Raw genomic sequence first — 15168 nt, forward strand, 5'->3', positions numbered from 1 at the left:
CCCATCCACCCTCTACTAGGTTTGCAGCAGGATTCCAGAGCCTGACCCGCACCTCAGCGCCCTCCGGGGCTACAGAGGGAGGACAGTGTGGGAAGTGAGAACCCCACTGGGCACCGTGGCTGCTGGGGCTCTCCCTCCACCCCGGTCCCACCCCGGGGCTGGTGCTGGCTCAGGTTTCCTGTGTTATGCCTCTGCTGAGCAATCAGTTCTCCCAGGCTGAGCCCTGAATTCCCCAGAGCACACGAGACTATCCTCTGCCCCTGGGTCCTCCCGGGGCCTCGGGGTGCTCCCTGGCCCAGCCTGGCCCTGGCCAACCACGCTCTACCCTCAGCTGAGTCAGGCCACTGGCAGCTGTGACATGGGAAAGACCAAACTCTGCTACTTCCTCCCGGAGTCCAGCCTTGACCTTGGGCATCTTATTTCACCGTGGGCCTCAGTGTCCTTGCCTGTGTTAGGTAACGTGTACACATACACACACACACACACACACACACATCCTGGAAGGCTGATAAAATGAGATGGTGCCCAGAAAGTGCCTTTTCTAATAGAGGGAGCTTCATAAACCCAATGAATGAGTGTTGTTACTTTTATCATCACTCCCCCAGAAACCCGGTGTCTCGCCCGCATGCCTCTGCCCACTAGGCGCCCCTTGCTGGACTGCCCAGCCCACGCTGGTGTACCTGACAGGCACCTGCCCACCTTGCACTGCTCAGCTCAAGCTACTCTCTCACTGAAACGTCTTCTACACCCAGGCCCCTGGCACTCCCCGCCCCCCACACACTCCTGCCCCAGCTGCCACCCCCGCCCTGAGGCCCCCTCAGGTCTCGCCACCGGCCTGGGAACTCTGGGTAGGAGGAGGACCAGGGCCTCGTTCCCCCTGCCCCAGAGGCCTGCACAGGGCCTGGCACAAGCAGGCACAAACCTGTGTTCTTGTACCTGGTGTCACACTGTCTAGGGGAGGTTTTAGTGTTACCCCAGTTCACAGATGAGGAAATGGACGGGCAGCAAATTAGGTGACTTATCCAAGGTCACACAGAGATAGAAGCTGCCTTGGGATTTGAACCCAGGTTTCTCAGATCCAGAGTGTCTGCTCTTAACCCCTCCAGTTCAAAGAGGGAACAAGGAGGAGGAACAGAAGCCTGGGACACAGAGTGGGGTGTGGCCCAGCTCTTGTCCCAGGCGAGGAGCCCTCCCTCTCTGCTGTTCAGGACAGATCCCACCCCACACTCTGGACCATGAGCCCTTCTAACGAGCTCCCAGGTAATACTGGGCTGCCACCAGCCACACTCTGGGTGGGAGGGTCTCAAGCAGTGGTTCTCCAAGTGAGGCTCTCCCAGACCAGCAGCCTCGGTGAGGAGCCTGGGAGAAACGCAAGTGGTTGGGCCGCATCCCAGACCTGCCGCATCAGAAACCTTGGCAGCTGCGCAAGCAACCTGAGCCTCCAGGGGACTGAGATGCACTGAATATGGGGACAGACCCGTCTTGTACCCGCCTGGTAAGGCCCAGCCCTGCCCTAAGCCGGGAAGGTGAGTGCCGTGATGTGCGCCAGCGAGCCTGGGTCAGACCGGCCCTGGCCTCTCCGGCTCTGTGACCCACAACAGGTCCTCACCCTCTCTGAGCTTCAGAGTCCTCCTGCTGCTGAGCCTGTGCCACTTCCGCGCCAGCCCTGTGACTGTCCCTACAGTCCTCAATCACAGGGGCTCAATGGCAGTGCAGGTCCTTGTGGACATAAGGACGACATTCCGGACGGAGACAAGGGCCACCAACAGAGAAAGTCCAACAGTGACACCTCTGTGTGGGAAGGACGAGGGGCGGGCAGATGGATGAAGCATGTTACCATCAAAGGAGAGTGTTAATAGAAAGTGAAGTTAAATGTAGCCCAACTGACAAACGAGAGCTCTGTCTCCCTAAACCCTCGCTGGCTGCACCCCTCCTACCGGCGGAGCACACCAGAAGGCTCCCGGGATGACAACCGGGGCCAACGTTGGGATAAGAGATGGAGACACGTCCCCGCTTTCCCCTTTGAACCTTCCCGTACGATGTGAATTTTGTATAATGAGCATTATTACTTTTCACCAAACAATAGGAATCGTTACTTAAAAATGGCTTTACGGGCCTATTATTTAGCAATGCAGAAGCCAAACAAGAAGAGTCACACGTGATAACCTCTGGAGTGGACGGGGCGAGGGCGGAGGGAGCACAGGACGTGTGTGTTATGTTGGTTAAAAAATTACTAAAACACGAAGAGATGCGGACCCGTGCGAGGCCAGGGATAAACCCTGAGGACGTTATGCTCAGTGAGAGAAGCCAGCCGCAAAGGGACAAATGCTGCCACTTGCACGAGGTCTAGAGTTGTGACCTTCGTAGAGACGGAGGGGGAAGGAGGGGGCCGGGGTTGGGGGGAGGGAGTGTTTCATAGGGACAGTCTCAGTTTGGGACGATGAAAATCATCGAGATGACAGTGGAGATGACGGTGGGGACAGCTGTGCAACAGTGTCATTGTGCCGAGTGCCACTGAGCTGTCCACTCGGCCATGGCTAAGGCGATAAAGCTTCCGCCATGGGCATTTCACCACAATTGAAAAAAAAAAAACCCAAAGAGAGAGGAGACATAAAAAAATGAGGTTCAGACACAAGTCCTAACGCAGAGCTCCTCTCTGGGAAAGGGCACAGGCCTGGCCCGCCCTCTGCCCCTCTCACTGGGCCCTCTCGACCAATCAGAGACAACAGCAACAGGTGGCACCGGCGCCACCCCCTGCCCACGGGCCGGTGGGCAAGGTCACTCTGGTATCGAGGGGCCATGTCCTGGGTGCTCCGGGAGGTTGAGCATCCCTCACCTCTACGCACCACGTGCCAGTGTCTCTCCCCAAGTTGTGACAACTGTGGATGTCCCTGGGGGACAAAATCACTGTCCGCGGAGAACCCACGGGAACTGTACCTGGACGAGGCTGTCGCTTCCTGGGTGGCCACAGCAGTGAGGCCCCCACACTCGCCCCCTCCTGCCCGCCGAAGCCAAGGCAACACCCGCAGGCAGACGCACCCCGCCCCCCACGCCGGCAGCCGCCCTTACCCAGCCTGATGTCGCCCTCCAGGGTCATCAGCACATTGCCAGCCTTCAGGTCCCGGTGGATGACCTTCTTGCCATGCAGGAAGTGGAGGGCTTCTAGCATCTGGCGACAAACCACCTGAATCTGAGGCTCGGTGAGGCCTCGGTCCAGCTCTGGAAACAGAGAGAACTGTGGTCAATTCAGCAGGCGCTCGCCGCAGGCCACTCGGTGTCAGGCACACAGCAGGTGCAAGGAACACAAAAGCCGCCAACATTACCGAGCACTTACTGTGTGCTGGGTTCTCACTTGTTACCTACCACCTCTCCATGGCACCCTGATGGAGCAGGCACCCTTACTGCCCCATTCTACAGAGGAGGAAGCTGAGGCTCAGAGAGGTCGGGTCACCTGCTCAAGGTCACAAGGACAGCAAGTCACAGATCTGGGATTCAAGCCAGCCGGTCTGGCCTCAGAGCTCGGGTTTGTAAACACATCCCTTCTGAGAGGCAGAGCCGGTTCTGTGAGCAGGACTGAGTGACACTGACTCCGTGTCAGGCTCCGTGCTCAGTGCGGGGACAAGGGAGGGGCGTGGGGACGGTGAGCAGTGCTGGGGCAGAGTGGGGTTCGGGTGCGCAAGAGGACAGGATGGGTGGCAACCCCCTCCAGGTGGGGAACGGGAGGGTCCCCAGAGGAAAGGACACTCCAGCTGTGTCTTGAAGGAAGAAGAGGTGTCTTGAAAGGAGAAAACGTCGTTCCTGGCCAAGGACCCTGCAGAAGCAAAGGCCTGGAGGCCGACAGGAGCTGGTGGCATTGGTGCTGCTGGAGAGTGGAAAGTGAAACTGAGCTCTTCTGACAACTTCTGTAAAAACTCCTAGATCAAGCTATGCCTGACAGTTAATCGCGAAAATTCCCCCTCCCACCATCTATTTTTCCCCTAACCCAGTTTGAACAGTCTCCTTACAACCTGAAGAGTCTGAACTGACACCAGACCGCCATTTTTATTTTGTTAGATTCTGCCCAGAACAATAAAAAGCTTCAAAGGCAGGATTCTGCTAAGAGGGGGTGCCCCCGAGGGCCATGTCACAAGTACCCCTATCCGGTCCCTCACCTGGGGACTCTGGGAGTGGCAAGGGGCTCAGCAAGGAAGGCCAGCATTCCCACAGCTCAGGTGGGGAAGGGCCGCCACAAACCAGAGACATTACGGAGATAAACTCAGGGACGATACCATCTTCATAATAAAAAAAAAGTGGCTGAATGAGGCTGCATTGTACTGAGGGCCTCTGCTCCCCTGAGCCACCCCAGAGTCCTGGACAGGTCACTTAACCCCCAGGGACCCCAGACCCTCAGCCTCTCCTCACTCCCCACCCACCAGGTCAGCAAGCACAGGGAGTAACAAGGGGTGGGCGGTGGTTAGGAGCCGGGCACCCCAGCCCTGGGTGCACAGCTCAGCTCTGCTGGCTGGCCCAGGGCCGGCTCTGTAACCTCTGCCGTGTCGGTCAGGTCGAGGAAAACACAGCAACTGCAGGTTTTACACATGAGGATAATATACGTGAAAGCAGCTACCACCACCTCCGGCATATAGTGCCTGTTCCCCAACCATGGTGATTATTACATATATTTTCATTATTGCTCAAGCCTGCCGGGAACATCATGACAACATCCCCTTAAGTTCTTACAAAATGGGGGGATCCCCACTTTTCAAAGAACCTCCCTCAGGTGTCTCCCTTTCACCTCCTCTGAGTGCTGTGGGGCTGGGCAACGGAGTCCAGGCATCTGTCTCACGGCCAAGAAGGCTCAAGGTCGCAGGGGACCAGCTCAAGGACACAGGGCTCTTAGAACAGGATGCACTGGCCTTCCCACCGGGGAAACGCCTTCTCTCCGGGAACGCAACCCCTGCCCGCTCCCCCACCCCAGGAACAGAGTGGGGAGGTGCTCACAGGCCAGGTGATTACTAGGTGGGGGAGTGAAGGACCCCTGCCCTAGACGGAGCCGACCCCGCCACCCCCGCGCTGGACCAAGGCAGACTCACCCAGCATGACAGCGTCCACCGCTCCCCCAGGGCAGAACTCGATCATGATCTGCAGAAAACACAAGGCAAAGTATCGATGAGCCTCGAGCACAGCCCAAGCAATGGGGAGATGCCCAGAGCCTCTCCTCCTCCTGCCCCGGGGCCTGAGCAGCCCCCATAGGAGGCTCTAATGCCCAGAGGCTGCCTGGGCACTTCACTTTCCAAAAAAAGCAAAACCAACTTGACATGATACCCACAGATTCAGGGAACAGCCTTTTCAGCCAAGCACATACTCTCCTTCCCCTCTGGCCCATCCCGCTCACTTGTCCCCACCTGCCCGCCACCTCCCTTTCCGTGCTCCACAGCTGGCGGTCGCAGAGGACACCACATGTACAAGCCACCCAAGTCCTCCTGGAGTCCCAGCCCCTGTCTCCTATCTCTCTCCATCTTCCAGAGCCCAGGGCCCCGGCAGCCTCGGAACACGGGGAAGTCAAGGCCTCGAAGAGCAGCTCGGATAGAGAAGCTGAGGCCCAGAAAGGGGATTTGACTGACCACAGACAGATTGTTTCGTGGCAGGTCCCCAACTAGAAAGTAAGAAAGTTAGAAAGTTTTCTAACCCTCTGGTCGCTTAGGCAAGTATTCGTTACTTCATTCATTCATTCATCATTAATTCATTCATTCAATACACACCTACCACACACCCCATCGGTAGCAGGCCCTGGAAGAACCACCAGGCCCAGGCTCTCAAGGAGCTCCCAGCCCAGGGCAGGGGACTGAATCAGAGTAAAAAGTGTCCTGAGGACCAACACAGGCCTCCCCCTCCGATTCACTCTCTCTCGGCCCCTCTGGGCTCATACGTGCAAACGTGCTTTCTCTTTTCCTTAAAGTGGGGTTCAGGCGGGTGGGAAAGGTGGGGAGTGACACATGCCTGGAGACACTCCCCCGCACCCCCGGCTCCTGCCGGTTGAAAGCCCCTCCAACCAAGAGGCAGACACACTGCCCACAGGGTGGCCAGAAGGGCAGACCCTCCCTTGTCTAACAGGGGGCAGCCGGACAGGAGAAGGTGGTAGCTTGAATGCACGTCCTGGTGGTGCCACTTAATTCCCAATGTGACCTTGGGTCAGCCACGTCCTCTCCCCAATTTCCTCCTCTGTGAAATGAGACTCGTCACTTCTGTCCCCAATGTCAATGAGTGAAAGCCACGCCAACAAGTACGTGCTTGTTAAATCTCTAGCAAACAAAGCCACCTGCAAGCGCCACACTTGGGCTAGGTTCCTCGGGTTTCCTGCACAAAATGAGAACTGGCTCATCGACACGCCCGCAGTGATTATCAAGAAGCAGGGTGAGAACTGGTCAAACCCAGCGGTTCCTTCCTTGTTCGGGGAGGCTGACCCTTGTACCACACCCTTACCCCAAGGTCCCCAAGGCCTCTGGTCCCCACGTTCAGCACCAGGACAGCACGAGATCCCGCCAGCTCCTTTGCTTCCCCTTCTGCCATTCGAGAGCTCCAGGATCCCTTGCACTTCCCTTTTTGTTCATTTTTATTGTTTTGCCTCGGCTGCTGGGGAGCTCGGAGCTTAGTTTTCGTTTTATTCCCATGAATACTCGCACCCACGCGTGGCTCTAGGCCAGGACTGAACCCGCGATACATCACAATCCATGTGTGGGCCCCGACGAGTGTTCTCAGGGAACCAGGGTGCTCTCACCACACGGAGAAAGTGGGGAACTTTTCTGGACAGAGCAGCCCTCGGTGTCGCCTACAGCAGGCGCCCGAGTGGGGTGCTTCCCTCAACCTTTCTGTAAATGCAGCCCAGCAAAATGGTTTGGCTTTTCCTCTTTTTTTTTTGAAAGCATTTTTTTTTTTTTAACCCCTCCTTTTGGTTTGAAATGTTTCACGTCTTCATGCCTTTTGCGTGATGCAAAAACAAAAACCAAAACTGAAAAACAAAACAAAAAAACCCCCATGACTTGGTTCTTACTGGATCACATTTCGTGTGTCCTAACGCTCACCTTTCAGCTTCTCAGTGGCAGGGTTGCAGGGGCCTCTTACAGAAATGCAGGGGGGTTAATTAACAAAATAATAACTTCAAAAATAAAATAATAAAAAAAATAAAATCACCGTCTTAGTACCTTAGGAAGTTACCAAGTATGCATGCTTAGAAAGGAGAAAGGAAGCACACAGATCAATACCCAGGGAGGGTCGAGGTGGCCTGTTCTGGTATTTTCCACATTTTATTCCATGAGTGCGTGTTATAAAACTGTGCTATACAGAAGTACCTACTTGGGCCCATCTGTAATGAAAGCCCCAGCGCCCTGGGATGAAAGAGGCTCCTGGGGACTGAGGGTTCCTGAGAGCAAAGCTCAGGGCCTCTGGGCCCCAGCTCAGGCAGCTCCCTGTACCAAGGACCACCTCCTTGAACCCATCAGAGGCCCCTCCTCTGTGCGCCCTCAAGAGGGCCACAAGCAGTTTGTGGTTTGCGGTTTTCTCAGGGCCTGCAGAAGTGACCAGTTATCAACCGAGGGTCCAGCAGGGGCCCCATATTGCTCGGCTCAGCGGAGGCCATTAAAGTAATACTCGAACAACAAACACTATGTGGGCTCCTGGTCGGTGACAAGCCCAGGGACTGGTGACCTAGGACAGATCAGACAGGTACCTGCCCCAAGGCCATAGCAGAGACAAATACAGAGGGGAGAGGTATGGGCACTTGGAGGCTGCGTTACCCAGAAGCCAAGCCTGAGGCTGAAGGGGTTCACCAGGCCTGGAGCTGTTCTGGAGGGCTTCCCAAAGGAGGCGGCATCCAGCTGACTTTGGAAGGGCAAGTTTACCAAGTGAAGAAAGATGACATTCCAGGCAGGAAACAAGTGCAGAAGCAGGGGAAGGATGCAAAGGATGGGAAGGGAGCGGGCTGCAAAGGTGAACTGGAACTCGAACATCTCAAAGCATGAACTTTATCCTGAGAGCTGTGTGTGTGTCTGGGAGAGGCACCAAAGGGTTTATTTGTTTTTTTTACTTTGATTTTTTTAAATTGATTTTAGAGAGAGGGAGAGGGAGAGGGAGGGGGAGAGGGAGGGAGAGGGAGGGAGACAGAGAGAGAGAGAGAGAGAGAGAGAGAGAGAGAGAGAGAGATCAATTTGCTGTTCCAATTATTGATACAGTCATTGGTTGCTTCTTGTATGTACCCTGAGTGGAGATTAAACCCGCAACCTTGGTGTATCGGGATGACACTCTCATCTACGAAGCTACCTGGCCGGGGCCACGGAAGGGTGTAGCAAGGGGTGTTGTGGACAGGTTTCTGCTTCAGGGAGATGCCCCTGGACGTGTTACGTTTGGAAGCCGGGAAAGCCGGGGATGAGTGGATTTGGGGCAGAAGCAAAAGGGCTGATTGGTCAGTTCTGGAGCCGTGGGCATCCTTCGCCCTGCACACACAGCATCGCCTCCCTTCCCTGCCTGAAACAGCCGTAAGAGCTGGATGGGACTCCTCTCATCCCCCACGGGGAGGGGGCGCCTAAACCTATCAGGGCAATTCTCTGCCTCTTGCCTGGATGGCTGGTTCAGGGCTGGTCTATTCAGAGAAAAGATGGTGAGCTCTGCTTGATGTTGTGAGATGCTGTGTCATCTCTTTCTGGAGCAGATTAGGAAGCATACAGCCCTGAAGGTTGCAGGCAGCCCCTTTGCAGCCATGAGGGAAGCCAACATGCAATCAAAGCTGATACACAGAGAAGGGCAGAAAGAATCACAGTGTGACCGAGCTCTGCTCCAGCTTCCCCTCACACCTGACCTCACTCTGGACTCTTCAAATAGGACACGCAAGCCAATTAATACCTTTCCTTGATTAGGTGAGTATGAGTTGGTATTTTCCGTTACTTGTTACAGGAAATATCTGATCTCACTTTTGGCAAGAAATAATGAGGCTGAATTGGGGCAATGAGACAGGAGGACAAGGATACCACCCGGCTGGGCAAGCAAGAGTTTCCTAGGAATCTCTAGGTGGGACCAGCTAAAAACCCTGCAGCAGGGGTAGCGCGTCCCCTGGAGAGCTGGCTGAGACACACACAAGGAGCTGTGCCCCAGTTTCTGGTTCAGCAGGTCGGAGGGGGTGGGGGAGCAGTGGAGGCTGAGAGTCTTCGTTTCTAACAAAGGACCCAGGGATGTTGCTGCTGGTCCCCAGACCAAACTTCAAAAGCCGCTGCTCGATGGGAATTCGCAAAAGAACGAGAGGCCTGGACCCTGGGGCCCACCACTCCTCCCCCAAGCAGAAGATAATGGAGGACAGAAGTAGAGAAATCCCAGAGACAACCTGCAGCAGGAGCGCCTCTTTCATGCTCCCTGTGAACCTGAACCTTATCATCAGTGTTCCACTGACTTCTTGCCTCCAACCAGGGAGCGAGGGGCTGGAGCAGGGGGCAAGAGCCTTTTCCAAGCAGAGGGGTGGGGAGTGCTGGGTGTTGGCAGAGGGGCATCAGAGGTCTACAGTATGAAAGATGTTCAGATGGGACCGGGCGGGGTCTTTCAATGAGTATTCTGAAAAAATAACGAGGCAGGTGGGCCTGAGCTTGGACATAGGGAACACTTCAGGGAAGGGAGGCGCTGGCTTGTTCTGGGCCCTCTCGCCAGACCGGTACCCTCCACACCACTGGCCTCGCTCCTCAGGCTCACGAGCTCCGTTTCCCTGGAGACCTCGACCCATACACATGCTCAAACGTGCCTGAAGGGGGCCTGGGCAGCAGCCTGGACTTGCGGCTTTCCTCTCTGGCCGGGGGCCAAAGGAAACTGAAAACCTGTGTTTACCTCCATCCCCATCGGTTTAGACTAAGCAGCTGTCACGATGAGCCGCAAGGGTCAGGGCCTTGCCTCGTGACCCTGGAAGGCCACGGCACCTCTCCAATCATTCGTTCATTCGTTCATTCATTCATTCACTCATTCACTCATGGATTTATCAGGCAGCTGGGAATGTAGCGCTTTGCCCACACAGCTCTGTTCAAGGAGCAGTCTCTCCCCTCCAGGCCCTGGGACAGGCTCGTCCCAACCTCCTTTGGAGCTGTGCGAACGAGGACTCAGCTCCATACCCCTCCGCACTGAGAGCACCAGGACTTAACATCTCTCTTCTCTGCCAGGTCGACCCTTCAGGACTGCACCCTGACCCCCGGGTACTGTGCCAAGCCGATGTCCACCCTGCTCAGTCAGTCGCATGCAAAGAAAACACCACGCGCACAGCCGCTCCCCCTCTGTGGTCCCACTCTACCCCCTCCACCTCCTCACACAGTAAGCGGCTGCCTGGACAGCCTCAGTTTCCCCATCCATGACATTTAAGGGGAATTGAAGGTTCACTCTGGGCCCGGCCCCATGCCAAGGGCTTTGCATGGATTATCTCGCACACACCAGGTTGAGTAGACACCCTAAAAAATGCCTGTACTTCACGGGGTGTATGGCAAGCACCAAAGGGGATTGTGCCAGGTGCTTAGAACATCACCTGGCACGCAGCAAGCAAATGCTCAACAAACGTTACAAATTATTGTCAGCATTTGGTGGTACATTTCCCCCATTTTTCAGATGGGGAAACTAAAGCTCGGGAACATTATGAAGGTCACATAAAAGAGTAAGTGGCAGAGCCAGGATCTGAACTGAGACCTCTATTTGGGTGCCCAGTCTGGGCTCCTGTTCATCTGCCTGATAAAGGAGACTGAGTGACCCCATTCTACCCTCCATGTGCCTTGCAGAGGGAGCCACACACAGCTGGAGTTGCAGCCTCCTGGCTTCCACCCTCCCTGGGCCCCACTGATCTGCTCACACACACATCAAGTGCAGGCTGCCCCGCAGATAAGGGAGCCAGGATGTCCCAGCCCAGATAAGAGGCCCTGGGACCACCCACAGCGCGTGGGCTTCAAGGTTTACAGCCCACAGGCCAAGGGGCCCAGCAGCAGAACTGAGTCAGCAGCGCCACAGCCTGGGGGGGTCCCCAGGAGATAGCCGAGGCACGTTCCGGCTGGAGGGGAGGTACCAACATGCTGTTGACCACTCAGCACCCTGGGCTTGGGGCCCCTCACCTCCGCAGCCTTTCCTGCAGCCAGTGCGGGTACCGGGTCCACAAAGGTCCTCAATAAATAAATGTTGGCAACACTCGTGGGACTGAGGTTAAGTAAGCCACAGGGGGGAGGTCTGGACATGGTCCCAGACCTGCCACTGTCCTGCTGTGGGGCTGTCACGTCCCCATTCCTGCTCCGAGCCTCAGTTCCCCCACCTGAAAAATGAAGCTTTCAACAGCTGTAAAGTCATTCGCAACAATAACTTTGTAGGGTTCAAGGAGACTGAAGTCACTTTATCACTGACGAGGCTGTTTATATTTATAAAAGTCCATTCAAAGCCCTGGCTGGTGTGGCTCAGTGGATTGAGAGCCGGCTTGCGAACCAAAGGGTCACTGGTTTGATTCCCAGTCAGGGCACACATCTGGGTTGTGGGCCAGGTCCCCAGTAGGGGATGTGAGAGAGGCAACCACACACTGATGTTTCCCTCTCTTTCTCCCTCCCTTCCCCTCTCTCTAAAAATAAATACACAAAATATATTTTTTTAAAGTCCATTCATATCATCCACTTGCAGAGCCTGGAATCTACTGCATGAGCAATAAGGGTTTGATGAATGAATGAATGATGAAAATGAATGCAATGTTTCAGTGGCCTTAAGATGCCCAGAAATCAGGGCAAAACAGTCAGAAGGTGACTAAAATAGCCAATAGTCAGATTCTGCAAATACAGCCAAACACAGCGAGCCTGTCCCTTGCTCTCCTGTCCCCCAAGAGTCGAGACGATGGCCACCGTCGCTGGGCCCTGATGCAGGCCTGGCACAGCGCTAAGCGTTCTGTGAGCAACCCTCGAGTACTCCTGTGAGCGGTTCGGTTCGTCCCTATTTTGTAGAGGGGGAAGCTGAGGTTTGGTGAGGAAAGGGCTTCCCCAAAGCCACTGAGCTTTTCAGTGACAAACCCCAGTCTGCCTGGCTCCAAGACACCAAGACACGGAAGTGGGCAGCCCCGAGCAAACCCCTTTCCCTCCCTGAGCTTCTTTCTTCCTGGGGAAGCAGAGCACACGCTTCCCCACCCCCAGGTCCCCCTCTCAGAGAGGTACTGTCCCCTGGGTGTGGGGACATCCCACCAGCACAGAAAACAGGCTTCTGGTGACTCAACTGAGGCCTGTAGGAAGGAGACCACAGAGCCAGCCACCAAAATCCACCACGGTCAACACCCAAAAGTCCGCAACTTCTCGGCCACCCGTCCCTGGAGGCGGTCCCGGAACCTCCGCACCTCTGAGCTCCAGTCCAAACAATGTGGCCATTGAGCCAGCGACCCTGCCCACAGGCCTCCCAGGAACTCAGCCTGGCTCCACCGCCCCACCCACCCCCGCACCCACAGAGAGCCCGGGGAGGGAATGCGGGCTCCCCGTGTGCACTGAGTGCCCCCAATGGGAGAGAAGGGTGCCCGGGCACAGGGGATGATGTTGGGGCTCCTGGGCAACAAACGGGGAGCGCCTGAGCCTGTCTGGCCCTTTTGCCACAACGCTTGAGGAGTCCTAGGTGGTTCCAGGGCCCAGCGTGCCGGCCCAAGTCCCAGGGGTGGCCCTGAGGTGGTTTGAATTCAGGGATGCCCAATTCCTCCTGACCCCGTTGAACCCAGAGGTCAGGAGCACTGGCTTGGGGTCAACATGCCCTGACTGTTAAGTCCCAATGCCACCCCTGGGTGACTCTGGACACATGCTTAACCTCTCCGAGCCTCCAGGTCCTCCTCGGTAACACGGGAGCAGCACGCTCCTACCGTGATGCAGTCCTGGGGGACTAAACGAGATGGCATGAGCGACGACAACAAGGCAGAGCAGGACACACAAGTCACTGTCATCACCCTGTCCCCACCACACTGCCCTCCAGCAAACACCCAGACCACGGTTGGGACCAGACCCCAGGCCGATGCAAACTGGACTTTCTGCCCCAGGGCGAGGGGCAGGGGGCACAGGCCGTCTGTACCCGCACATCTGTGATCCACTGGATCGGGTCCGTCCACCACCCTTCCCTACAACCAGCTGTGCAGGGCCTGTGGGGGCAGGGAGGAATGGGCCAGCACCAAGCCGCTGCCCTGAGGGACATGACCCGGCGGGGCAGTGGGGGGACGGGCGCAGGTCAGGAACCGGACTCTGGTATCTGTGCGGAGTGAGCAGGGGCCCAGGAAGCACAGACACACTGCTGAAAAGAGACACCTTTGTCAACTACAGCTGTTCCAGGCTTGTGGCATTTGACATGGTGCTCGAGGGTCAGGTGGGATCCGCCACCGAGGGGGGATGGCAATGTGGAGCCCGGGGCCGGCAGCCAGGGCCCGGGAGACGGCACAGCTTTGGGACAAGTTCAGAGATGGGCGCCTCAGTCTGCTCCCCTGTGAAGTGGGGTAACTGCAGGACCTACCTCATGGGTAGTGAGCAATGGGGACGTGTGTGCCAGTGAGCAGGGACGTGAGGGGCACACGGGTGTGCTGCATGACCCTGGCGGTCGGGGTCAGATGGCTCAGAGGCTTGGGCATGTGGCTGGACCACAGGGCCACCCTTGCTCCCATGAGTGAGACACAGACGCCCCAGTCCGGCCCCTCCAGCAGCAGGATCCCCAGCAAACTCAGGAAACCCAGCCTATTGGTTCACATCTGTGGGTTTCCACCTGCTCCTGGCCAGCCGGGGACACCAGCTGCACCAGGAGGGGCCGTGGTGCTGGAGGCTGGCTGGGGTTGCATGGCCAGTCAGTCCCCGATCCAGGAAGATCTCAGGTCCCCCGGCTCCAGCCCAGGGCCCCATCTGCCACACCGAGTGACTCTGGAGATGCACACGTCGCTGCTGGCTGCTTTCGAACAGCCATCTCTTCGCGGTTCTGGCTTTGTTTCAGACCACAGATAGGATCTCCGTCAGCGACCCGCTGCTGGCTTCTGAGTCCAAGGGGACGAGCCACAGAAACCCTAGTTGGTGACAAAGACCGCTGTGGCCAGCGGGCCCGCCTGCCCACACCCTGCTGTAACCCTGAGACCTGCTGTCCCTCTTTGCGAAACATGCACTTTTCAGACAAGAAGTCACACCCCGAGAGGCCCACAGTCACCCCTTCAGGGTGACCCCCGGACACACACGCACACCTGATACACAGGTGCCGGAAGCTCACAGCCCCCTATGAGCCTGTTTTTGGACTCCTTAGCCCGGGAGCCTGGCTCCCATGCTCACCTAGGAGGGGAGGGAGGCTGCAGAGATGAAAACATGTCCCCTCACATGCTCTCCTGGGAACTCAGTCCTCTTGGGTACCCCTCCGTTTTGACAGACCCCTGGCATGGGAACTGCTTCCTCTCAATTCTGCTTTAAGAGAAGCAACACCACATGCCAATGGCAAACAGCCCCCAGGAGGGGGAGGGGGCGCTGGGGAGTGGTGAGGTCTGAGGCTAACTGGAGTCCACACCCCCACCCGGAAGGCAGCTGCTGCTCAGCCCAGGCCACCAAGGCCAGGCAGAAAGGTTGCCTGGTTGTTCGAGAAAAGTCAGAGGCCAGCATTCCATGAGACATCTTCTGACAAATCACTAGCAACAAATTTCTAAAAGCGTCACACATGCCAAACAAAACATGTCATAGGCCAAACCTGGCCTGAGACCACCAGTCTGCCACCTGCTCTGAGTTTCGCCACACAGGTGGGGGCCGGGCCTCACAGTGTTTGTCTGCCGTGGGGACACACTCCCACACAAGTTCTGGGAGTGGGAGAGACCTGTGGCCCTCAACCAAGGGCGATGTTGCCCCCCAGGGGGCACTTGGCAACATCTGGAGACGTTTTGGGTTGTCACGCCTGAGCAGGGAGGTGAGAGGGTGTTCTACAGGCATCTGGTGGGTAGACGCAGGGATGCAGCTAGAAACCCCTTAACGTACAGAACAGCCCGCCTCACACAGAGAAGGAGCCAAACCCTGGTGTAGACCACAGAGAACCCACAGGCCTAAGAGCTATTCTGGGGGACACGTCAGGAGTGGGGAGCAGCTGAGGGTGGAGGGGGCCGTCCACCCCAGCATGGACCAGCTGCTGTTTTCCGTGGCCCACGAGGACTTCTGTGAAGGTTTCAACAGAAGAGGA

General features: G+C 56.6%; 1 protein-coding gene across 1 annotated transcript in view; it reads right to left on the reverse strand.

The window, feature by feature from the left end:
* STK10 (serine/threonine kinase 10) overlaps positions 1-15168 on the reverse strand; it is an 89381-nt gene that overhangs the window by 45936 nt on the left and 28277 nt on the right. The window contains exons 3-4 of the mRNA XM_024577085.4: positions 5073-5121; positions 3070-3219 (exon numbers count right to left, since the gene is read on the reverse strand). Coding sequence (XP_024432853.2) covers positions 3070-3219; positions 5073-5121 — 199 coding nt within the window. The remainder of the gene's footprint in view (positions 1-3069; positions 3220-5072; positions 5122-15168) is intronic.

The sequence above is a fragment of the Desmodus rotundus genome, chromosome 6 (genome assembly GCF_022682495.2).
Source record: "Desmodus rotundus isolate HL8 chromosome 6, HLdesRot8A.1, whole genome shotgun sequence".
In the NCBI taxonomy this organism is placed as follows: domain Eukaryota; kingdom Metazoa; phylum Chordata; class Mammalia; order Chiroptera; family Phyllostomidae; genus Desmodus; species Desmodus rotundus.